This window comes from Strongylocentrotus purpuratus, unplaced genomic scaffold (assembly GCF_000002235.5).
Source record: "Strongylocentrotus purpuratus isolate Spur 01 unplaced genomic scaffold, Spur_5.0 spur5_scaffold_6, whole genome shotgun sequence".
NCBI classification, from domain to species: domain Eukaryota; kingdom Metazoa; phylum Echinodermata; class Echinoidea; order Camarodonta; family Strongylocentrotidae; genus Strongylocentrotus; species Strongylocentrotus purpuratus.
In genome coordinates this window covers 41,528,077-41,554,265 of record NW_022145612.1, presented here as the reverse complement: position 1 = coordinate 41,554,265, position 26,189 = coordinate 41,528,077, and the positions used below count along the sequence as shown (strand labels likewise).

Here is a 26,189-nt window from a genome sequence, read left to right as displayed (position 1 = left end):
AAGTAAGGGGACAGGTTTAGATACTCGTCCACAACATGATAAAATAGATGAATAATTTTTGCCAACCAAGTGAAACTTTTGCGAATTGTAGAGGAAATCCTTTTTTTTTACTGCAAGAGACTTTCATCAATTGCAAGAATTTGATGTTATGTCAGCTGTGATTCAATTTTTTCACAGCATTAATTAAAAAAAAAAAAAAAACATTTTAGAAATTTATGAACAGTTCATGCATGAAAATGTTCCTTGTTTTACAGTAATCAAATGGCAAAACTAGATGGAACTTTGACTGCGCGCAGTCAAAAATGATGCCTCGGCCATAGAGCAATTTTACAAACCAAAACAGAAACAATTTTTAAATTCAAGTTTGATTGTAATCCATCTGTGGGTGACCCCAAAATCTAATCAGTTCATTGGCTCTGCAAGATACATACATGACTTGAGTTTGATAGTAATCTGTCTATTTGATCTCATGATAATGCGATCACAAGCTATTGTTGGATACATAAAGACCCCTGTGACCTTTGACCTGGTGACCCCAAAATCAAATCATTTCATTGGCTCTGCAAGATACAAACATGCCCTGAGTTTGGCAGGAATCCATCAATTGGTTCTTGAGATAATGCGATCACAAGCTATTTTGCATACATAATGAGCCCTGTGACCTTTGACCTTCGACCTTGTGACCCCAAAATCTAATCAGTTCATTGGCTCTGCAAGATACATCCATGACTTAAGTTTGGCAGGAATCCATCAATCAGTTCTTGAGATAATGCGATCACGAGCCATTTTCGCATACATAATGAGCCCTGTGACCTTTGACCTTGGATCTCGTGACCCCGAAATCCAATCAGTTCATTGGCTCTGTGAGATACATACATGACTCAAGTTTGGCAGGAATCCATAAATCGGTTCTTGAGATAACGCGATCACGAGCCATTTTTGCATAAATAATGAGCCCTGTGACCTTTGACCTTGGATCTCGTGACCCCAAAATCTAATCAGTTCATTGGCTCTGTGAGATTCACACATGACTTAAGTTTGGCGGGAATCAACCAATCGGTTCTTGAGATAACGCGATCACGAGAACGGGACGTACGGACAGACGTACGGACGGACGGACAACCCAAAAACATAATGCCTCCGGCTACTTTGTAGCGGAGGCATAAAAATTAATATAACAATCGCCATAAAAAATGTTAGTAGACCAAGTAGAGCACTGGCAAGAGACATGCAAAGAAAGCATAATCATGTTCATCTCTTGGCTTAGCAGGGATGGGCTGTTCCTTGAAATAAACTGTATGAAAATATGACAGGAAATGCCTAACAATTTTTTGTTTTATTCACTAGCTTCTAATACAAGGAAAAGACTTGATACTTCCTATCGAGTTCTAATTTGAACTTTGATTCACAGTCATTATCAGTTTGTGTAAATATTAAAGGGACAGTTGAGTTCTGTTTTCAGACCGTAAATGCCTTCAAAGTGCATGGTTATTGCTCTATGACATTTGACATTATGACATTTCTAGTGCCCTTTTAGAACCCAAAATTGCTATGAAGGTAATTTTAGACCCCAAAATGTGTGAAATTTAGCCAATACGAGCATACCAATTCAGCTCCACTTCTCAAAAAACATGGTGACCGTTAATTATTTAATTAAAAATAACAATACATGGGCCGGCTGGTTGTGCGTAATATAAGCAACACGAAAATGCCAACAAAAAAGCCAACATCAGCATTGGCTGAAATACGACGTAGAAGGAGTTATTTCATTTTTTTCAACGTTTTTTTTTCAAATTTTTCAAAATACCTAATATTTGTGGTGGTACACAAGTATTAGAAATCGTTATATTTCAGCCGTCTCTGATCCGACTTTGATCAAACAAAGATGAAATTGTCATTTAAATATTATGTTCTTTCAAATTTGACACTCAGTTTTTCATTATCTCACAAAAAATTATTTTGTGTAGCGCCCTCTGCAACAGAACTCAACTATCCCTTTAAATTGGTTGGCCCGATAAAATCAAACATGAAATATTTGAAGAAGAAATTGTTTGATATACATGTACTTGTATCCTGGAATTTTATACAGGATACTGATCTGTGGATAGTCTGGATTCACATTTGCTTATTGTTTTATACTCCACAACAGAAGAAGAAAAAAAATAGGAGTGGGAGATTTATCAACTACATGTAAATTTAAAGAAATCTGATTAACTGTTTTGATATGAATGCTTCATGTTGTATACAGTCTTTAATATCTTCCTACAAAGCAAAACAAGAAAACAATGAAGAATTAAAGGATTATATGTATAAAAGAAACCAGTTATTTATTTTCAATTGCTTTGCTGTATATATATAAAAGTATGGTCAAATATTCATTCACAATATATACATTTCTACATTTGTACAATTTTCAGACAATATCTACAACATAAAATTAAAGAATACAGTTGTGTACAATTTAGCAGTGAAAGCATTTCCCCCACATTCTTCAGGCTAATCCTACTACTATGAAATCTATCGGATAAAGACGTTTTATTATTGACCTTTTCATTATCTGGCATATTCTAATGGAAAGAAAGTTGCAATCAATTGCAAATCCCCCAAAATCAAGCATAAGTCTTGCGATTAATTGCAAATTTGCAATTGATCGCAACTCAACTTTCTTGCAATGCCCCATTGGTAAGAGAGAGAGAGAGAGAGAGGGAGAGATTTAGTTAACTTAACTTTAATCCTAACAAAATCCTAGGACATTTAGGAGACTAGTGGGATGTTGCAAAAAAGTTGAGTTGCAATTGATAGCAAATATCAGTCGCAACTTGCAATGCTCTGGGCTCAAGGCTCTGATATTAATCTTCAAAAGGTGGAGGGCTACATTATATTGCAGCCTTATTCATACTTCATACCATCTAATTCAGTGTTCCAAAAAATACAACTAGTATTCATGAGCACAAAAGAGTTGAGAAATGTTCCATAATATGTGAATATTTTCTTGTAGTTTTGATTATGACGTATTGAACAGACTTTAAGCAAAAATAGCACTAAAACTTCAGGAGTTAAATTTTGGCAAATTATGCAAGTTTTTTTCTTTTTCCTTAATGGAATTTTTCTGCAGTACAAACTAACAATGCATACCTTTATTGGATTATACGCAATTTAATGTTGAAACAACGTTAACCCAAAAATACATATATTACCAAATTACAGGAGAAATTGTGACTAAAATTTAATGCTAGATAATCTTGATTAGTTTGACTGTACCCAATGAACTTTTCTACTGCAACGAAACCAAAATGACAATGGAAACAGGAAATCTTCCCAAGGCCTTCTACAGAAGATAAATCATGTCATTGACACTGTAGTTCTCATTGCGTAGTCTTGAAATCCCCATGCAATCTGCAGGATACACATTACCATTTACCACACATAGATCCCATCTTATAATAATGTAAACTAGATAGAAATTCGACTGCACGCAATCGAAAATGATGCCTCCGTCATAGAGCAATTTTACAAACCAAAACAGAAGCGATTTTTCAATTCAAGTTCGATTGTAATCCATTGACAGGTTCTCAGAATATTGTGATTACAAGCTATTTCTGATATACTGTATGACCCTTTGATCTTTGACCTCATGACCCCAACATCTACTCAGTTCATTGGCTCTGCAAGAAACATACAGATCTTAAGTTTGATGGTAATCCATCCATCGGTTCTAATGATAATGTGATCACAAATTATTTTTGCATACATAATGAGCCCTGTGACCTTTGAACTTGACCTCATGACCCTAAAATCTATTTAGTTCATTGCCTCAGCAAGATACATACTTTTCCTGAGTTTCATGGTAATCTGTCTATCTGTTCTAATGATAATGTGATCACAAGCTATTTTTGCACACATAATGAGCCCTGTGACCTTTGACCTATGACCTCGTGACCCCAAAATCTAATCAATTAATTGGATCTACAAGATACATACATGACCTAAGTAGGGCAGGAATCCATCAATCAGTTCTTGAGATAACGCAATCACAAGCTATTTTTGCCTAATAATGAGCCCTGTGACCTTCGACCTTTGACCTTTTATCCCCAAAATCTAATAAATTCATTGGCTCTGCAAGACACACACATGACCAAAGTTTGGCAGGAATCCATCAGTCGGTTCTTGAGATAACGCGATCACGAGAACGGGACGTACGTACGAATGTACGTACGGACAACTCAAAAACATAATGCCTCCGGATACTTCGTAATGGAGGCATAAAAAGAAAGGTATATGAACACCAGAGATTATCACTAATCTCCTGATTAGGAAGAACGGGAAATTCTCGTCATGGCCTCCTCAAAGTTCTTGGCCCCGAGTCCATGCAGCAGTCCTGTTTTCATCTCTCTCGTAGTAGTCTAGTCACTACCTCTTCATTACTTTCAATATCAAGGATTTTGTAAGAATAAGAAGATGCGCCCATTCATTTCGGTTCTGTATCGTTCTCACAGTCTTCTGATATCGTTTTCCACGCCATGTTTTCATATCTCTCAGAGCAGTCAAGGCACTAGCTATCATTACTTCCAATATCAAGGATTTTATAAGAATAAGAAAATGCTCCCATGCATTCAGTTCTGTATTGTTCTCAAAGTCTTCTTATATCATTCTCCATGCCATAGACTGCAGCTTTGAGTCTGTGTAGTTCTCCTTGCATCTGTTTTGATTTCTTGGCTGTCGTATGGACGTCACGAAGCATCCTCATGTCACCATCCTCACCGAATCCAAGGGTCACCTATTGACATAGAAAACAAAATTTCGTATTTTGTTTTTCAAAACGGTTCTTATAACACTACAGTCTATTGGGGAAAATGAGTATGGTAAAACCGGTCACTCAAAGATTTTTACTTTTTTGCGGCACTTCATCATAATTTTGAAGCGCAATTTTTTTTTAGGGCTTCAATATTACACCATATCACAGACACTGATGACATGTAGGACCATGCATCTCAGATTGAACATTGTTAAATGATGCCTTTAACAAACAAAAATACATCAACATTTATACATAATAAGATGTATGAAATATTTTATGCAGTTTAATTGACCCCAAAAAAGATCCCATTCAATGTAACTATAAAGTACTTCAAAATTCTCATTAGAATCGTCAGGGTTTTCAATAGTCACCAATAAAGATTTATGCCTCATAACAATCAATATATTAGTGCACTTTATTTTTTACATTCATCACTGACAGTCACAATAACTTTGTCTGACTCTGTTAGCGAGCAACAAATAATAATAACATATAAACTTGAAATATAATATTCAATTGCTAAACCATGGGCCTTACCTTGAACAGCTGTTTCTCCACATCTTTGAGTCTACTCCTGAGAATCTTGATATCGTTCTTGAAGCCTTCCACCTCCAGGTTACGTCTCTTCTCAAGCGCTTCATATCTCTGATTCATCAGTTGTAGCCGTCTGCTAAGCTTCTCCGTTCGTCCCTATGGATAGAGAAGGAAAAAATATCACCATAAACAAGTGTAATCACAATAATTTGTCAATCTATTGATGCCTTTTCTCTTTATCAACACTGCAACACCTTTCAAGCTCCACAAATTGTAGTCATAAAAAATGTTTATTTCAAGTTAAATTTTAACTGCTATCCTTGGAAAAAGAAGAATGTGCAAAATCTAATGTGCAAATGAATAAAGTTGATTGATAAGAAGGACATGTGCCAAAGTATATATTATCAAGAAGTTCAAAATGTCAGGAATGAATCTCGATTTAGCAAAGATATCTTTCAATCAAGAACTACAGACCATATCATCACAAGTTTTTAAAAAATATTAAAAAAACTTTTGTTGATTCCTTATAAAGTTAGAGTACATGTTTGAAAAGTGAGTGTTTCGGATACTGATCTTGGCATATTTATCACAAATTAACACAAAGGTAACCAAAAAAAGTATCCAATTGATAATAAAACCTTTTACTGGGCCTCAGATATATAAATCCTTTAATTTTTCCAAGATTTTTCTATCCATCAAGTGCCTCATTATACAATTTCTAATGCTTGTAAGGCATTCTTCTTTTGTGAGCCTGCATAGTGTAACAAATATAATACAATTATCAATACAGTAGTAAATCATTGTGATTCAAGACGAATTGCTTACCTTGAAAGCTACTTTACTAACATCCTCTTTCTCCCTGATAGCCGCTAACTCTGATTCTAACGTGATGACTTGTTCTCTGTACATATCACTCAGCTTCTGGGCTTGTTGAAGCTGATTCTCTATAGCCTAAAGTCAAGAGGGTTGATTTAAGAGGAAGGGAGAAGGAGTAAGAGACAGGAAGAGAATAGAGAGAGTTAAAGAGAGATGGAGAGATGGTGAGAAAGAGAGGGGAGAAGAGAGAAAATGAAGAAAGGAGAAAGATGGAGAAGAAAGATGGACAAAGACAGATCAAGGGATAATGAAATTAGCCGTTGAAGAAATCTGCCACCACAAGGTATAGGTATACCTATTAAACAGTAAATTCATAGACATGTGCATGTATACATATACACAAGTAGTGATTACCAGCAAACAGATAATCTCAGCATTTCAAATAAAAATGCAACTACATTTATATAACATCAATGATACAAACTTCTTCCTTTATTGAGAATGAACACTGTTCCCATCTTTGCATTTTGAAATGGACCCACGTTTCTGGTTTACAGCCTAGAAAAGTGAGTGATGGATTTTAAAACTTTCATTTGCCTACAGATGTCTTTTGATGTACTGGAAGTACCACTTGTTTCGCATATTTCATTAGAGTTTATATACGTACATCAATAGTTTGTTATCAGGCTTGATGAGGGGTTAGGCTCGACTAGTACAAGTGCTATTATCTGGCCCTTTTCACCAACCAATAGTTTATCTTCTTGTATATGTAAATATCATTGTTTGAAATTTATTGCTGTTGGTAAATAAATCACATCAAAACCAAATCCATATGAAGTTTAATTGGAATTGCATGAATTTAGTAGCTAAACACAGGGGTGTTGCACAAAGACTTAGATCAACTTGGACCTAACTATGGCAGGCTGTTCGTGCCACTAGTTCCTCTAACCATTCCTGGCATTGGTTTCTCAAGGGACATATATATTGTGGTCACAAATCTACCGAATTTCAGTTGTTGATGGTTCATTATTTGAGGGGAAAATATTATCTAAAGATCATAACTGAGAGACCAATAGTAAGAGCAACCACTGGCATGAACAGCCTGCCATAGTTAAGTCCAACTTAAAGTCGATCTTAGTATTTGTGAACCCCCCCCCCCCTATGGATTACCCTCCTGCATGGCAAGACAAGTGATTCGCGTCCCTCTCACCTCCATCTCTATCGTCTGAGCGTGTCTCTGCTCCAGCGCATGATCAGAGACATGCAGTACATCATCCTTGGATACATTGAGCTGCTCCCTGCATCTGTCGAGCTCCTGGAGGAACTTATCCTTCTCCCCCATCCATCCCTTCTCCTCCGCTCGGCTCTCGTACTTCAGCTGCAGGTAATCCCGCGTGCTGTCGTACAGGAGATTCTGAGTTTGGTGGAGTCTGTGTTTTTATGGGTATACAACGTGTGGAGAAATAACCATGTGTACATGTAGCATAGAAGTATTCTTACAAAGTCATTTTTCTAGAAAATCTATTTTGAGGTTCATTAAAAGCAAAATCTTATTACTATTACCATTTCAAGATACAGATACACAGTAATAAATACAAATTTGGTCCTCTTTAAACTCTGAGGGGAGGGATGGATAGTGGGGGGACAGCTTCTTCATTAATATTTTACTGACACACTGAGGGCTGTGTTTAAAGGTAATACAAACGGTTTTTGTATGGCTTCAAAACAATGCTTCTTGACTAAAATCTACCAATTTTCTATTCCAGTTTTGAAATTATATATCAGAACTGCATATTCCAAGATTTCTCATAGTCGTTGCTACCATTGTATGCCCGTAGGCGCTATTTGAAATCTATCGGTAGCACCGATAAATTTGATATTTTAATATCTCTAAATCCTTAGCGTTTTAGAGCTTAATGTCCAGGCAGTACACATGCTTTTGAAAATAATTATGCCAGCATGCAGAATGCCATGAGAAAACATACAGGCATGCATTACTGATGTACACAAGAGTATTAATAATAGAAATAAACGACGATTAGGTCATTTTTTGTTTGATTCTTCACCTGATAATAGGAATAAAGATTGTATATACTTGTTGATAAACTAACCTGTCTTCAAGAGATTGAACTTTACTTTGATCTCTTTCTATCACTGTCTGCATCTCTTCCATCCGCACTCTTCTGTCTTCTATCAGTGCACCTACCTAAATATGTAAATTCATCAAATGATATGTATTTGTAAATTATTGCATAATATTGCAAAAGAATATCTTCTGATTATAAGTCTTTACAATCATATGGCTAGTATTAAAGTGCACCTTTGTTGAACATGTATCTTGGAAAAGGAACAATGGTTATCATGCCATAAAATTCATCAAATTTCATGTCGCTGACAGAGGCATTTACTTACAGTTAAGAAAATATTTCACAAGTTCTGTACATAAAAATAAATGGAAACCAATATAACACTTAAAAGTAAAGACCAGTCTTGGAAACGCCCCAATTTCAAAAAATGAAATGGAAGCTCTTATTACCAATCATGTGAAAGAATATGTTTTGACTAATACATGATGATAAAAATTTTGCCAGGAAACCGCCTACTAATTGATATATTTGGTAAATTAGTTTATCTATTGGACTGTGAGAGATAAACACACATGTCACACACGTGTGCGTAGTCCCATATACATCTTTCTGTGTACAGTGCATACATGCCAACATTTGAAAATCAGAAATCTGTACAAATTATGCTATTTTCAAAAAAAAAGAGGAACAATCCTAACTCTCATATTCAATAGTACAGACAAATTTGTACAGGAAGAGGAACACCTGCATTAAAATGATAATTATCTTTTCCCAAAAAGAGGAATGTTCCTCTTTAATCTGAACAGTTGGCATGTATGACAGTGCTTGTAACTTTACGAAGACTGGGCCAAATTTCTTATCATTTTGATGATTCTAGAACCTTGCAGTACACACCTATACTTATATGCTAGATTATCAACCTTTTCTGATCGATTCCACAACGTTTCTTTCACAATACAATCGCATGACCATAACTGGTCTTTATCTTTAAGTAAAAAATATACACAGACACTAAAACTACTATTTGCCCATTTGCTACATTAACTGGAAGATGCTCATTTTAAATTATGAATCAAATATTGTTAAAAAATAACTATATAACTAAACAAAAAGTAGCCAGGCTTAATACAAAGTGAATAAATGAGGGGAATAATGTGAAGTAATCTGTGATGGCAATGTATTTAGATACCCACTAAAGCCCTACAAGAAAAAAATGTGCTTTCATCTAGTGCGCATTCATCAAGTACACAGGCTAGTGTTGAAATCGTTGGAGCTTTGGATTGATTACCCATTGGCTGTTCCATACCTCAGGAATAATCTGTGTCTTATCAGGGATCGTTAAAGCATGTATAGAGAATCATTCTCACTTTACAAGGTGCAACTGTAATAAAAATCCCTATTGATGTGCAACCTAAATCCCCAAATGGTGTCAGCTATTTGAAGACACTTAGAAGGAATTTCGCTCAATAATAATAATAACAATATTCTGCTTTTATATAGTGCTTAATACATAATGTCTCTAAGCGCTTTACAGATATATCATTACCCTGGTCATTGGATTCAAGCTTGCCCACACACAATGTATGCACATTCTCCACTCCCCTGGGGAGGATTCGAGCCAGGCGTCATTTTACAGACGCTTACAATGCTGAGCAAACTACATTAACTTTCGCATCCTACTGGGTACCCATTGAGCACCTGAGTAGAGAGTGGCAAATGAGGATTAACGTCTTGTCAAAGGACGTTAGGGTTGGAACCCAAGTAAGCTCAAGTAAGCTCAACCCTACTACAAGGAACTACAGAGGGATTCCCTTAATGTAAACCTCTCACTCACCTGGTCTTTGGATACTCTAGCTTGATCCGCCATCTGACTCTGTAAAGCTTCAATTTGAAGCAGTAGTACCTCAACATCTTGCTTTCCCTTCATGTTTGCATTCTCATCTGACTTCTTCTTACCTATGCAAGGACACACATTACACAGGGGGCATGTAGAGAACATCATGAATGCAATCAAGTATAACACTTGCCAGTAACGCAACAAAATGTTGTGATGTGACTTATCAGAGAGAAAACAATACAAAACATTATTATCAATATTAAAGCATCCAAGTGGTACAATAAATCAGTGTGTTTAATATCTTTAGCACAGTACCTGGATGACTGATCAATATTGTTTTGGTATTGCTCAGTCCTCCGGGAACTTCAACTATCGATATCGATATCACACAAAAACAAAGGCATATTTAACGAGGCATGTCATATTTTGTTATTTCGCTATAGTCAGTCTGATGTAGATAATAATAATAATATTGTATGGTTTTGTTTTCTTGTGATACAAGAATATATTGCTCTTGCCACGACAATATATTCTTGTATCACACTCAAAGCCATCCAATATAATATAAATAGTTTAGTCACATAAAGAGATATCTAGGCTTATTGAAGAAAAAAGAGGAAAGATAAGACTCAAATCAAAAGGAAGGGTTTAAAGCAGTGTGCTATGGTTGCTTAAAATTGATTGAAAGTCAGCCATCCAATCTATCACAAAATTACACTCCCATATCTCTTGTACATAGAGAAGGGGTTCATATTAAATTATTAATTGCACTTGATTCAGAGGGACGGCAAGAGCGCACAACATAGTAGAAGACCAAGAAACGGAAAGAAATGTTGCCCTCTAACTCTGGAATATAGAAAGACACCATGGTAGATGATTTTGATTCTGAAATATTTCATTCTACCAAGAGAAGCTCTCTTTCAAAAGTCACAGTACACATTTACTATACCATGTAATTTTGTCCCCTAAAACCCAGACAATTGTGTAATTCCACATATGTCTTGAGAACATTTAACATGAAAAAGATTTCTTACTGGCAAGGCTTTTCTTTGCAGGTCTAGCAGAGGCTGGTCTGGACACTGCTGCTCTCACATTAGCTGCTGAACTGCTCTGAAGGGGCATGGCAGATCGTAGACCAAGCTTCTCATCTAGTCAAAAGAGAAAAGATAATCCATTAAATCTATCTGCACTAGTTTGGCCTTAGGAAGTAGACCTCCCTGCATGGTCAATGACAGGTGGTTATCTCATCAAATAAGCTCTCAATTAACATAAGAAAAAGAGGATCATGGGGGACCAACGGTCACCGCTAAGGCATTGTTTGCTCTATAGAAGGCGCCAGTAGCTACAAGTAGTGCAGTGGGGGCTTTAAATCTATCAACTACATAGTAAAAGTACGGATATATGAATTTGTATTGAAGTTGAAGTAAATGTAAACATACTCTCAGAATGTGCCACTGAATGAGCGTGTGGAAACCTAATGCACTGCTTAGAATGCATAAGGAAGACATTAGTATACAACGTTTGAAAAGTCAGAGATGACCCAATAAGGCACTTCTTGATACAAGCAACTCCCGTTCTTATTTCTATAATTATTATACAGGAATCAATTCTATCAATGCTACATGCATATAAAATTACCTGAATCCATAACTATTATACTACTTAACCAATGATTGATCAAACTGTTCAAATGAGTTCATCCAACAATGCATAGTTGCAACCATCGTGTCACAAAACTAACTGAATCAAAGAGTTGATGATCATCTTGAGTTGACATCTGTGTCCTTACCAAACTGACCAACACACTTACATACCTTCATACATACTGATATTTATATAGTGCCTTTACATAAACTGCTTAAAGCCCTGTACATTAGTAAATAAAACAGAATATTTTGTAAATATGTTGTGTAAAGCTGTGTAAGGTAATTCAAAAGAGTTGTGCATCACATATATTTTACCTTCAGAATGCGGGTACCTCTTGGCTGGATGGCGTTGTTTAACAACCGCCCTAGCAGGTGGCTCCTTGTGAAAATAGGTCACTTCGGGTTCACCTGGGCCATTCAGTGCAAGCAGATGCTGAATCCTGAGATGAATAGAATATTAGGAAGTGTGAGTTATGAATATGATACTAAAAATAGTACATCGAGCAGCGAAAACACTGAAGGTATCAAATCTATTGAAGTTCCAGCATACACTTTCTTGGGATGGGAAAGGAAAGCTCATGAATTTCATATTTTATGAGACATAGGATTAAATAATATATGTCATAACTGTGATTCAGGTTAATGTTTGCCATATCGCTGGTTTATCAATTGTATCTGCTATAGACATTGATTACTTCTTGTCAAGACAAATCGATCAACGACACCTTCAAAGTACATACCAATCTACCAATCTAGTACCACTTTTTCCACCTATATAGAAATAAAATCTCAATTCTTGTTATCCTGCAGAGTAATTGTGGAGCTCTAAAGCAATAACCCGGGGAGTAATATGCTCAGCAAATTGTGCTTGTATGATTATTAACACTACAAGCATTAGAGTGCATCAACATCAATAAGAATTCTTTTGGCAGATGCCTCTCACAACAACAAAGAATTCTGCCACTTACCTCTTTCTGTCTTCTAGCTCTCTGATTTTCAATCTGTCGTTCTCTGCATACAATCTGAGAACCTGCTCTCTTTCCTGGAAGAGATAGACCTGCATGTCACTAAGAGCCTTCTGCAGCTCAGCAATCTCTTCTTCACGCTGACGTAACTCCCACTGCATTTTGTGCTGTTGTATCATCGAGAGAAAAAAAGGTTGCATGATCATCACTTGGCAATAAGGTACTTTTGATTCACTTTTTGTTCTTCTTATTAATACTTTTTTTTTAAAGATTTATCTGACCTACATGTACACACCTATAAAAACCTTACCATATAACACCATGAAAAAAAAAATGGAAACAAATTTGATTGCGATGGTAAATCAACTCATTACATGACAAGGAAAAGCATACATCAATCAAAATTACAATTATCAAATGTCTCACCACTTTTGGATTAACTAAAAATGTATCTACGAGAATCTCTCTTGCAATCATTATTCTTCCTAGTCAATTCTTTCATTTATTTGCAAATCTCATTTATAAATAAGCAATGGCAACCAACCTGTTGTTCATACGTTGTCTTGTATTTATCCAGTTTAGTCATCATATCTTGATGCTCTCCATCAAACTCGGCTATCTTTCTCCTGTAATACTCCAGTAGTTCTCTGGATGGTCTGAGGTGACCAAGTCTCTGATTCACTGTCGGGATCGGACTCCCTTCATCCACCTCATCGTCTACAAATAAACTTGGAATGGCAGGAGTTCCAAAATGAAAGCCAGTACGATCCTGCCTCGCCTTTTTAGTCGATGAGCGTCGCGAAGAGGATCGATACGTCGAATGTGGCGTATGCGCCATTGTTGTAGATTCTTGGAGGGCTCTACAGGTGTTATAAAAGGTTATCAAAGTTATTACAGAGTGAAAATTTCTCTTTGTACGAAACAAAGGCAAAATAATTGCACTCTACAAGCCCTTGAGAGTTATACCACTATAAATTGTGTGGTGTGTGTATTTGTGTATGGGTCTAAAAATACCTGCCTCATGCTCATAGCAAGCATGCAGTGCTAGAGGTCAATACGCATTAGCATTGACTCTCTATGCTTTGCTGGAGTGATTACTACCGGTGTTCAGTCTTCAGACTTCCATGGACTTCACAGGGTTATTTATTTGATGCTTCTATTTAGTCTAGACTATTTGCTATAAAATCCAACAGCAAATGTGACAGTTTTACCTCTGTTAAGTGTCCCGGTAATATTGATATTGGGTTCTTCTTCTTCCCTTCTTCTTTTTTCTTTCCTCTTTTCAAGTGTCGAGATACTGAAGTTTGAACGTCCGCGAACGCTTAACCGCTAGTTTTATTGCGCACTGTGGTTGGACACTTCCATTAGGTTTTGTAAGCGGGCGGACCAGGCGTCGTTGAGCTTTAGCATCCGGCGATAGATCTAGGGGCCCCTGCGCTAGTGATTTCAAGCTCTGGAGTCTGGTTATTTATGTATCCATGATCTTTTCTCACACCTATCAAACTCATGTTTGTTCATGTATACATTTTGATTCAATACATAGCTGAAAATGTAGATGATATAATACAATGAACAAAATACTTACGGTTTTCACGGAAACGACACCATTCGAAATTTGTACGCAAACGATAAACGTAGAGGGCAGCATAATAGACTTGTATACGTCGAGAGCTAAGGGCTAGCTAGAGTAGCTAGGCTCTGCATGCTTGCAGCTGGAATCAGATTAGAGGTCACCGGACCTCGCAAGATCATCTCAGTGCTCTTTGGGGGCAAAGTGTATCGCAGTGGGGGATCTAGGGGGGGGGGGGGCCTCCCGTGGCCTCCAAAACAGGTGAACTTGACCCTTTTTTCAATAAAAAAAAGTAGACGGCCGGGCCCCCTCCCGCTGGCGCAAGGGAGGGGGGGGGGGGGGGGGGGAGTGGGTGTTCAATATTGGAAGAAAAAAATAATAGTGCTCCTTACCTCCCCCCCCCCCCTCCATCTACCCCGCTTATTTGCCGGCTGGCTGATTCGGCCCTAAATATTTTCTCTCAAATTCAAATTCATACTTTATTGATTTCAATCCAAACAGATAGGATCATTCTCAATTTTTGTACATTGGATAACTAATTTCAAAGTTATGTTGTAACATAAATTATTGAGTGTAAGAGTAAAGATAACAATAACCAGGAGTGACAGAAATTAACATACTACTGCATGTTTGTTTGTCTTGTTTTATTTCCACTTTTTCATATCAATACAAACAAACATACAAATAAATATAATGAATAACATGTAAGTTTGACAAAATTTGTTTCTGAGTTAAAATAAAAGTTTCATACAAAAGGAAAAAGCAGGAGACCACATGTCGTAAGCGTAAATGCTTGAACATGACCTTGGCCTCTGCCGAGTTAACAAAATAAAAGAACAACCCATGCAACTGCATTGTATTCAATGCTAAATAAGATATAAGTGAAGTGATTAAAAGTGAGCATGGCTGAATTAATTTTGAGTGAAAATAACAAAACAAATTTAGTGAAATATTTTGTGTTGAGAAGTGCATTTGTGCAAGGTGCAAAAATTTAGCTTGGTGGAACAAAAAGAGACTAATACCGTGATATTAATTGTGTGTTGGTTTCAGTTACGGGTGATAATATTAAATGTATGCAGGGTCCATTCCTGTTGACAAACAAAGACAGTACAATTCTAGACATAGCAAATTAGATAATTTTAAATTTCTATGTAAGATCTAGTAAACTATACTGAGTTAACATATATGTTTTCATATAAGCTTTAAAAGAATAAAGGGAGGTCCTAGTTTTAATATGGTTTGGTAAGTTATTCCAAATATCTGGTCCATGGTGTCTGATTGAACGTAGGGCTAAACTAAGTTTGGGATTATTAAGATGATAATCATGAGCATGTCCAGTTAAATATGAGTGTACGTTTACATTTAATAAATAAAAGTTTAAGAAAGATGCTGGAATAGTTTTGGAAGTGTACTTATACATAAAAATGGCAGTTTGGAGCGTATGTATATCATAAACCTTTAATGTTTTTAATTGACTAAATTAATAACGGGTTCGAATTTGCAAGATAGTCAAGTGTGTACAAATACGAATTGCTCTTTTCTGCAAAAGAAATATTGAGTTTATTTAGTTTTACTACAGTTTGCATAATAATATTACAATATGTTATATACGGTAAAATTAAAGTATTATAAAGAATAAACAAAGATCTATCATTTATCAAACATTTCATTTTATACAAAATACCAATATTCCGGAATATCAAAATATTTATGTTATGAATGTGTTCGTTCCAAGACAAATTTGAGTCAATAATAATTTCGTTGATTGTTTTTCTACCAGGGATAAACCACCTATAAACAAATTACATTGTGGTTGGTCTATGGGAGTTAATAGTTCTAAAACGGATAAAATTAGTTTTACTTATTTTTAAGTCTCACCAAAAAGTGGTGGTGGTGGGGGGGGGGGGGGGGGGGGGGCAATATTTTTTTTTGCTCAACAGGGGGGGGGGGGGAGATAGTGTGTACTTTTGTGTACTCAACACCCATGGGGGGGGGGGCAAGGGGCCCTAGATGCTCCACTGACAAAAACATTGTTTTCAATTTTTGTTGCTCTTTTTTCCAAATTGAAGATGGCCACCAGGCTAAATATGGCTGGCCAAGGTATATTTATTCACAGATATTGTACTTTTTGAGTATACTGATAGTATCATTTTAGTCCACTTGCTTAGTAAGTTTCATAATTCAAAAACAGTGAAAAATGTACATGTGTTCCAAAATATATTCCAGCCTTTTTTTCCTTCTTTTGTCCTGAATAGTAATTAGTAAACAAAAGGGAGCGGCGGCCAAAAAGGAGGGGGGGGGGGGACACGAGGCGCGCTGGAAGCACTTTGGGATGGGGGACAACAATTCCAGGGGCTCACCTTTCAGGGGCAGTGGCGTAATGAGCAGAAGCGTTTTTTTTTTGGGGGGGGGGGCAGAAGAAAAATCTGCATCCCCACCACTCTTACATGTTACATGCAGGCCCACGGAACGTTTTTCGAAGTGGAGTATTAACAATCAGGAGGTGTGTAGCGATCGAAGCGAGTGGAGCGTAAATTGGCGTGGTGTCCAGGGGCGGAGCTCCTGAAGCTCAGAGGTTATCGCATTAGATAACCGTCAGATAAACATATATTTGTGACACTGGCAGGCCACTAATTGGCGTGGGGTCCGGGGGATTGGCCCCATGAAGCTCAGGGGGTTTAGGTATTCAATTAAGGCTAGATGAATATCCAGGGGCCCCCTCCTTATTAGGGCCCTTGGTGTGGTCCAGGGGTAGAGCTAGAGCCCCCGGAACACTAGGGGTTTTAGGTATTAAGGTAACGGTCAGATGAGCTTCCAGGGGCACGCCTTAGGGCCCTTGATTGGGTCCAGGGGACGGAGTCCCCGTAAGCTCAGGAGTTTTAGGCTTTTAAGTACGGTCAGGTGAGCATATTTTGATATCTCATTTCTTTCTCATTTTCTTTTTTCTTCTCCTTAACATACTTTTTCAAAGAAGTGAGTGAGCCCCCGAGCCCTGCCGTTTGCAGGCCCTGACCTGAAGGCTTCTAAAAAAAACTTATTTTTGCCTGACTTTAAATTTCGGAATTTGTTATTTTTCAACAAACGCATGAAAAAGAAAAAAATTCACAAAAGAAATATTGAGAAAAAATCCTGGTATCATTGCAATGGGGAAAAAAGCATCCCTAAATCTTCATTTGTTTTTACTTGGCAACAACAATTAACTAATTGACATTCTTCTTCTTCTTCTACTTCTTCAAGTTCTTATTTTATTATTATTATTATCATTACCATCATCATCATCGTCATCATCGTTATTAATACTATTGTTATTATTATTTATCATCATCATCATCATCATCATCATTATCAGTATTAATTTTAAAATGTATATTTGCATTTCATTTATGTTTCTATGTTTGCTCTCTTTTTTTGGGGGGGGGGGGGGGGGTCGTAAGTCCGACCATTTGCGAGTTTAATTGAAAAACTTTGCGCCAATCACGGTGTACTCCGCGATATCCATATAATTATGCGCGATATCAAAGTTAAAATGTATTCTAGGAAGGATCGGTGTAATGCGCGTGAGCTATAAAATAAGCGATAGCAGGATTTGCTAGCTGCGCATATCGCTCTAACCAAATGGATTAAAGTTAGGTCTACTGACTGTATCACCTGGCTAATTAATTCAATTTTGGAACATATTGCTTCATGAATCTGCAGATCTATCAAACAGTTGGCAGCATTGGACCGAATCCTGTATGGAGTTTGCTGCTGCTATGCGGAATGTCGTCTTCATCTCGTTTCTACTCAACGCCGTCTTCAAGGCAGCCGTCATCGCGGGTACAGGTGAGTCTGATCCTGGGCGACCCTGCATGCACACCACCCGGCCGTAAGTCTGGGGAGCTCCGCCGCCGGAACTCCCTGGAGTTAGTCCGGCCGGTGATAGAAGCTTGGTTTGCTGCGTCTTGTCACTACCACCGGGCAGGGTCCGATGGGTCGGCTTAACGAGAAAAATTATTATTCAGGCCTAATCACGACTATAGCTAGGCTAGCTTTGAGTCTAGGGCGTGGGAACGAAAATTGATGTAAATTTAGATCAAGCCACAACGGCACGCCCTTCCTCCTGCTCTCCCGCAAACGAAACGATGTTGAATCTCCAGCCAGTCCAGAGACCAGGTTTATGAAAAAACTGCCTGCCAAACGTGTAAAATGAAAATCTCCCGCACCAAAATAAAAAATGAACTATCGAGAGGGGCCCCACCTTGTAACTAATTGTATTGAGCCACTGCCAGAACATTTTGGTGGAATGTCCACACAGTTGCATACAGTAATGTTGTAGAAAATCATCCAGATCAGTCCAGGTCATTTTGAAATATGGAAACAAAAAAAGGCTGTCATATGATGCACAAAATTGCTTACTTTTGAAAACAATAATTTGATCAATAAAATCAATATAGACCCCTAAACTCTAGGTCTAGTCTATGTTTCAAATCGGTGCAATTCATGACCCATTTTTATGCAAAAGAAAGAAAAAAGGTTGAGGGTGCTACTGTGGTGAGAAAGTTTTGTATTAGCCAATGGTTGGTTATCAAGTTTCAACTGTAATCTAGATCTACCACCTACTCTACTGATTTTGTGGATGAAGTTATTTATTTTAGAACTGTTTTCTTGTTCACCTTGATCCAAACAGTACTGTTTGAAACTTTAATTAACTTGTAACTTCATGTTCATAAATTTGTGTTGAAGTTCAGAAAGAAATACAAGCCTTTTAGTTCTGGGTCCAAACAAAAGTTGGCAAATACTAGATCTGACATTATTTGTTCACCTTGCTCTAAACAGTGCTCTTGAAACTTTCATGTAACTTCATGTTTCATAAACTTGTCTTGAATTTCAGGAGAAAAAACATGCTTTTATGTTTGGAAAAAAGTTGGCATATATATAAATTTAGAATTGGGCTAAAAATGACTAGCATTAAAAGTCTTAGAATACGTTTTTAATGCTTGTTAAAATCTCCTTTTATGCAGAGACTGAGATCATCTGTGAGGGGCAGAATGGAGTTATTGACTGTGGTGTGGATATTATCAGTATTTCTTCCTCTGTCTATGGGCGGACCGACACCAACACGTGTGCCGAGGATGATTCCAACACCAATTGTGTCTTAGATGTGGCCCCTGAATTGGCTTACTGCAATGGTCAAGCACAGTGTTCGATTGAAGCCTTAAACCTTTCTTTTGGAGATCCATGTCAAGGAGTCCTCAAGTATCTGAATGTCACATACATCTGCAAAGGTAATGGTTATCATGGATGAATCTAGGGGGAAATTGGCCGTGCCTCCCTTTTTTAAACAATTTCTACAGTAGTTATGCATAATACTTCCCTAGGATCATGGCCTTTCACAATTTTTCAAACATGACTCTAATTACATCCCTCTCTGAATAACATATTTGCAGAATACAATTTATGTTTGTCACCAATGATATGAATATATGCTTAGATAGTTTAGCAACTTTTACCTAAATTTGAACTCTCAGTATTTCTCCTTTGACATTTCTTCATTTATGCGACTTAGTTGCTGTTGACTACTTTCACTAATTTTAGTCGGTGGTGTATGGTTTTGCATGGAGTTCAGTTGTTCAAAAGTGTCTGCTCTGATTCTCTGAGATGAAATACGAAATCATTGCAGTTCTCCCCTAATTTCTTCCTGGTAGAAATATTTCTCCTGTAATTTGATTTTGATACATGTATATGCTCTTTAAGCAACTGAAGACTCGGTCTAGTTGTTTGTCCTTTAAATGGCTTAGAAATACTGTGTATTTCTGTTGTAGTTGTTCATACAGCTGTATAAAAACAAGTTGTTTTTTTCCCTCCCTCTCTCTTTTATTCTCAGATTCTGTCTGTGAAGCTGATTGGGTCCATAATAATGGAAGCTGTTACCTGTTCCATGAAGAACGGACTACTTGGGAAAGCGCCAGAGAATTTTGTCTAGGACTTGGTGCTGACTTGGTCAGCATACACAGTGCAGAGGAGAATGCATTTGTAAATGGTAAGGATCAGGACCCTGTTTCACAAAACTTGTTATCAATAACAAATGCTATTAAAAGTACAATGAAAAATTTGCTCTTAGCCAATCAAAAGCCACGATTTCATTAGCTTATAAATAACATATATTGTAACTTGAAATTCATAACAAGTTTTATGAAACAGGGCTCTGGACCATCATGAGACGAGAGAGAGAGATAGAAAGATAATGAGAAAGAAAGAAAGAGAAAGAGAGAGAGTGAGGGGAGAATTGGGAGTTGTGTAGAATATGAACTCTCACTATTTATGTTTGTCAGAGGTTCTATCTTAGTTTGCTATTGTCAAAATGTAGACTTCAAATATTACTTCCATGAAGAGATATTGCAAGTTTAAATACAATCTTATTGACCGTAAAAGCAACTAGTGAGTATGGTGCCTCCGTACACGCTCACAAAGAATAGAGCCCATACGGAACTCAAATCCTTGTTGGGTTCCGTACATGCATTTTCATATTATCTATTATCTTCTTCATTAACCCATGAGATGCGTTTTTAAGTGTTTTTTTTCTTTTCATTATTTATCGTTTTAAGTTTTTAATTACACATTATAGCTGTAAACAAATTATTTTCTTTAGGTGACTGGTACAATTGAGAAAACCAATTATAAAAAGACCTGACCAAACTTTGGCAAACTTCAACATAGACTGTGCTGAACTCCTTTTGTTGTAATTTAAAAAAGGAAAAAGGAAAAAAATATTGCAACATTGATCCAATCAAACAGTCATGATTCCCACCTTGATTTTTTTATATTTTTTAATCTGTTGTTCTGAAAACCATGTTGATTCTTGGTGAATATTGGTATTACTCCGGAAATTTCATAATACAATATCTAAGTTTATACTTCGACTTAGAATGTATCATCATCCAATATATTTTCTCGTATGAAGAAAACTTGTCAGTGAAAATTCTATTTCTGCAAGTGTTTTGTTTCAATATGAATACTGCTCTACCTGTTCTCAGAAAAATATTGCAACGCAGTGTCATTGCATTGTACTTTTAAGTTACCTATAGTATGGAGATGAAGAGATTATAGGTGTACTTGCGTGCAAACAAAATACGTTTTTGTTTTTGTTTACAAAAAACTTGATACTTTTAAACTTTCAAGATATTGGTCCAAGGTTCTCAAGGCATAAAATGTTCTATATTTTCCCTCTGAAAATAAATGAGGGGATTCAAATTGATTGTTACTGCAAATCAAAAACATTGTTTGTGTTCCATTTACAGATGGAATTTCAGGTAATGCATGGATAGGAATAACTGATCAGGAAAGCGAAGGAGTGTTCTCGACATTTACAGATGGAACTCCAATAGACTTCCAAAATTTTCCTGGTACCGGTAACTATGTAAACTCTATGATCTAATTGAAAGTCAGCACAAATAATTTGCAAAAAATGATATAACACTTTTTTATATATCAAAAGTGTTTTTCTGTATTATGATTTGAGGATCCCCATATCAAACTGGAATATTAAATAATGGATGGCTTTGAGTGTGATACAAGAATATATCGCTCGAGCTATGGCAATATTGGTAGAGTCCAAATACTGCCATAGCGAGAACAATACATACTTTTATAGCACAAAAACAAAGCCATACAATATTATTATTATTATCTATATTGGACTGACTAGCGAAATAACAAAATTTGACTTACCTCCGTAAAAAAAATATGACTTTGTTTTTGTGTGATATCGATATCGATAGTTGAAGTTCCCCGGATGACTAAGCAATATGAAAACGATATCAATCAGTCATCCGGATACTGCGCTAAAGATATTAAATACACTGATTTATTGTACCCCTTGGAAGCCTTATGTAGATAATGATTTTTGTTACTACCCAGAGTACTGAACTAAATTTTGATATGCATGTCAAATATATTCATATGTTGTCTTCATATTCAGGATAGGTGGATTTATTTCTTCAGAAGGACATTTTGTTAAGTTCATAGTCTTAAGAAAGCTATAGTTCTTTACTGATCCTGTTATATCCGTGAAATTGAATTGAAGAAATTGAGTTAAAATCTGGTATTAGAATGATTGCCCTTTATTATATCCTTCATAGTGAATAATTCTCAGCTCCTTTTTGACAGCTCCCTTTTTATGCCTCCGCCACCGAAGGTGGTGCCGGAGGCATCATGTTTTCGGGTTGTCCGTCCGTACGTCCGTCCGTACGTCCGTCCGTACGTCCGTCCGTCCGTACGTCCGTCCGTCCGTCCCGTTTGACCGTTATCACAATATCTCAAGAACCATTTAAGATTTAAACTTAAGACTCGGGAATAGTATTTATCACCATAGGAAGACGATCTGATTAGATTTTGGAGTACGTAGGTCAAAGGTCACAGGTCACAGAGGTCAACTTATGAAATTCCTTGTATTGAGTTTGTTAGCGCGATATCTCAAGAACCATTTGAGATTTAAACTTGAAACTTAAGGATAGTATGTATCACCATAGGAAGACGATCTGATTAGATTTTGGAGCACGTATGTCAAAGGTCAAGGGTCACAGAGGTCAACTTATGAAATTCCATACATTGAGATTGTTATCATGATATCTCAAGAACCACAGGAGATTTAAACTTCAAACTTAGTGATAGTGTGTATCACTATAGGAAAACAATCTGATTAGATTTTGGAGCACGTATGTCAAAGGTCAAGGGTCACAGAGGTCAACTTATGAAATTCCATACATTGAGATTGTTATCATGATATCTCAAGAACCACTGGAGATTTAAACTTCAAACTTAGTGATAGTGTGTATCACTATAGGAAAACAATCTGATTAGATTTTGGAGCACGTAGGTCAAAGGTCAAGGGTCACAGAGGTCAACTTATGAAATTCCATACATTGAGATTGTTATCATGATATCTCAAGAACCATTTGAGATTTAAACTTCAAACTTAAGGATAGTATGTATCACCATAGGAAGACGATCTGATTAGATTTTGGAGCACGTAGGTCAAAGGTCAAGGGTCACAGAGGTCAACTTATGAAATTCTATACATTGAGATCGTTATTGCGATATCTCAAGAACCACTGGAGAATTTTCACTTCAAACTTAATGATAGTATGTATCACCATATCATAATATCTCAAGAACCACTGGAGATTTAAACTTCAAACTTAATGATAGTGTGTATCACCATAGGAAGACAATCTGATTAGATTTTGGAGCACGTAGGTCAAAGGTCAAGGGTTACAGAGGTCAACTTACGAAATTCCATACATTGAGATTGTTATCATGATATCTCAAGAACCACTGGAGATTTAAACTCCAAACTTGTTTAAATTGCTCTATGGCGGAGGCATCATTTTCGACTGCGCGCAGTCAAAATTCCATCTAGTTTCCATTATTTCTGTATTTGCATCTTTTCTATTACAGCTTCCAGTCATCAGGGTGAAGCATATGATTGTGCTTTTATAAATCTTACACATGGACAATGGTCTTGGAGGGACTGCGAAAATCGATACCTTGCTGTGTGCAAACATGTCTCTGCCATCACCAGCACCATTCACCCTATTACAACTCTACATACCACTCCATCAGTGACAACAACACCAGCAATTCAAGAGATTGTTCCTACACCATTTAATGGCACACAGTTGCAGGCAACGACCCAACCTTCTACAACAATTAATAATGATGAAGTGCCATCTTGTGATGCTACAAGTGCAACCAACATAGGATCTAGTTATCTATGCATAGAGCTTTTTCTTCTTCCCGATTATGGTAAGAATGGATGCCAATATTAAATATTAAAGGAATTTTGATGCGTTATGTCCAATAGCATTTTAGAAATAGAGTTAATCAGATAAGAAGATTCAACAAACCTCTCTCATAATTTGTCTTGATATAACTTTAGTTTTGTGTAACTCTGAGATGACTAATGATAACAATAACAATAATGATGATAATTTTATGCTTAATAGTACCTTACCAATAACAAGTAACTGACCAACGTGTTTTTAGTTTATAATGAACACCGGTGACTTTATTCGATTATATGTAATTGTATTACATATGATGTAAAAACGTACCAAATATTCTTAACATAAAAGTGCTGGGGTGTTTGCATGTCCATACCAACTCTTATTATTGTTTTAAAAATAATACCCTCTCTTAATCTTTCATATCGACAGTGTCCAGTATTGACAACATCTTCAGGGTGAATGACACCGTCATTGCGATGGCATCTGTTCTGGGGTCCTTTCAACCGCTGTCATCTGAAATCGTGTGGTCCATCACAAACCATCTATCAGGCGACCCGGTTCAATACACAGTCTACTCTGAAGATGCAGTGCTCGTCCTGTTCACCACGACTTCAATCTTCACCATTGAAGCGACGGCTGTCGGGACTGACTCTCAAGACCTTGCAGCTACCGCATCTGCAGCGGTACTTCCCGCAATCCAGATCCTCTGCCCAACTCATGTCTATGCAAGCAGGGAGGTTTGGTGCGCTCTCCTAACAGACAGTGTTGTCACGCATTCAAACTATACCTTTTGTTTTGACAGCTCCGAGGACTCCTGCTCAATAGCCAATCCAAGATCATGGTCTTTGGATGACGTCCCTTATGAGTTGATGGACAGGGTTTCTGTTATGGATGGGTTTCTTGCTAGCTTTCTTAATCACACATATTCAGGAGTTGGGTCTTACATGGTGACTGCCGAGATATTTCAGACTTTGGCTACAGCAGTTGAAGTAAGTACAGTATCAGTATTTGTACTGCACATCCATGAGCAGTCTGAAAGTCTACATCTGGAATTTTTTTAACCAGGATATTAGACAACAAAAAGCTGGGTTTCTTATTCTCAAAAAAAGGTTTTAATGGTAATTCATTGAATAAAAATCATAAAATTCAAACAAACATCAACTTTTATTGGTTCTGACAGTTTTTCAATGAGGATGCTTTCAAAATGTTTGAGGAATTCTAGTGCCACATTACCAATTAAAGATGAAATATAGAATACAATATTTTCATCGTACTTGGATGAATAGGAACCAGTTTTTGCTGTACAATCCCTTTTAAACCCAACAAAGACAAAATTCACTGGACTGTTATATTATCATGTGTAAACTCATGTAGGTAAATGTGACTGTAGACCATGAGTGCATCAGCAGCCTCAGGATGGTGAAGGGGCATGGCAACACCACCCATCCTGCTGTGTTTCTCAGAGCCTCAGAGATCGCCATCTCGGCCCACATTGAACTGGATGAAAAGTGCATTGGCCCCATGACCTCTGACTTCAAGTGGTGGATATTCGCATCTACTGTAGATGATGTAGTGATTGCTTTTGAAAAGACCACACATGTAAATATATTTGATTATTTCATCAATATTACAGAAATGCATCATTAGTTGGAATAATTTAGTTTTAAAATGTTTTTTGGAAGGTAACACTTATATCAAGCATTTGTTTTACACAATTGTTCTTTTATTATCCTTGCTTATAGTCATTTTAAAGCAGAATTGTTATTCACATAATAAACAATTCTTGAAACATTAAAAGAAGAAGAGGGAGAAAACAATTGAAGTAGATGAATCCCATTATATTTTAATTATAGTTGTACGTTTCCTTAAACATTGTTTTGGATACCTTAATTGCAATTAAGGATGAGACCATATTTGTTTTGAATTATGCCTGATACAATTGTATGTTTTCCTATGAGCGTGTTTACACCTTACATCATAAACTTCAAGTGCAATCTGCATCGATTCATCTACCGGTGTGTTGGCTCAGTCAGTAGAGCGTCCGCCTCACAACAGGGAGGTCGTGGGTTTGAACCCCGGCCGTGTCATACCAAAAGACGTTAAAAGACGGGAGTTGCTGCTACCTTGTTTGGCGTTCAACAATAAGGGGATAGAGCAACGTCGATCTGGTGC

At 36.9% G+C, this 26,189-nt stretch overlaps 2 protein-coding genes across 3 annotated transcripts in view; one reads left to right on the top strand and one right to left on the bottom strand.

The window, feature by feature from the left end:
* Window positions 1-4,130: 4,130 nt before the first annotated feature.
* Window positions 4,131-14,344, bottom strand: LOC594726 (coiled-coil domain-containing protein 77). Its single transcript, XM_030972926.1, has 11 exons — window positions 14,269-14,344; window positions 13,228-13,543; window positions 12,687-12,850; window positions 12,034-12,158; window positions 11,107-11,220; window positions 10,070-10,191; window positions 8,260-8,354; window positions 7,359-7,578; window positions 6,158-6,283; window positions 5,336-5,488; window positions 4,131-4,777 (listed from the first exon to the last, which is right to left on the bottom strand). The coding sequence occupies exons 2-11, from the start codon at window positions 13,519-13,521 to the stop codon at window positions 4,631-4,633; spliced, it is 1,560 nt and encodes a 519-aa protein (XP_030828786.1). The 5' UTR covers window positions 13,522-13,543; window positions 14,269-14,344; the 3' UTR covers window positions 4,131-4,630.
* Window positions 14,345-17,850: 3,506 nt separating this feature from the next.
* The window catches only part of REJ3 (receptor for egg jelly 3), a 33,352-nt gene continuing 25,013 nt past the window's right edge, over window positions 17,851-26,189 (top strand). The window contains 8 exon segments of one of the 2 annotated variants that reach the window (NM_214636.1): window positions 17,859-17,915; window positions 17,947-18,075; window positions 19,254-19,517; window positions 20,117-20,272; window positions 21,531-21,641; window positions 23,689-24,036; window positions 24,447-25,006; window positions 25,392-25,616. In NM_214636.1, coding sequence (NP_999801.1) covers window positions 17,988-18,075; window positions 19,254-19,517; window positions 20,117-20,272; window positions 21,531-21,641; window positions 23,689-24,036; window positions 24,447-25,006; window positions 25,392-25,616 — 1,752 coding nt within the window. In that variant the 5' untranslated portion in view covers window positions 17,859-17,915; window positions 17,947-17,987. 2 annotated transcript variants of the gene reach the window in all.

What these genes read in the sequence shown, in the direction of transcription:
- LOC594726 (XM_030972926.1), bottom strand. Translation starts at nt 13,521, where the DNA reads ATGGCGCATACGCCACATTCGACGTATCGATCCTCTTCGCGACGCTCA. An exon ending in GAGCTAGAAGACAGAAAGAG is followed by an intron (nt 12,159 to 12,686) that starts GTAAGTGGCAGA and finishes TATTCATCTCAG; the next exon opens with GATTCAGCATCTGCTTGCAC. An exon ending in TGGAGAAACAGCTGTTCAAG is followed by an intron (nt 4,778 to 5,335) that starts GTAAGGCCCATG and finishes CTATGTCAATAG; the next exon opens with GTGACCCTTGGATTCGGTGA.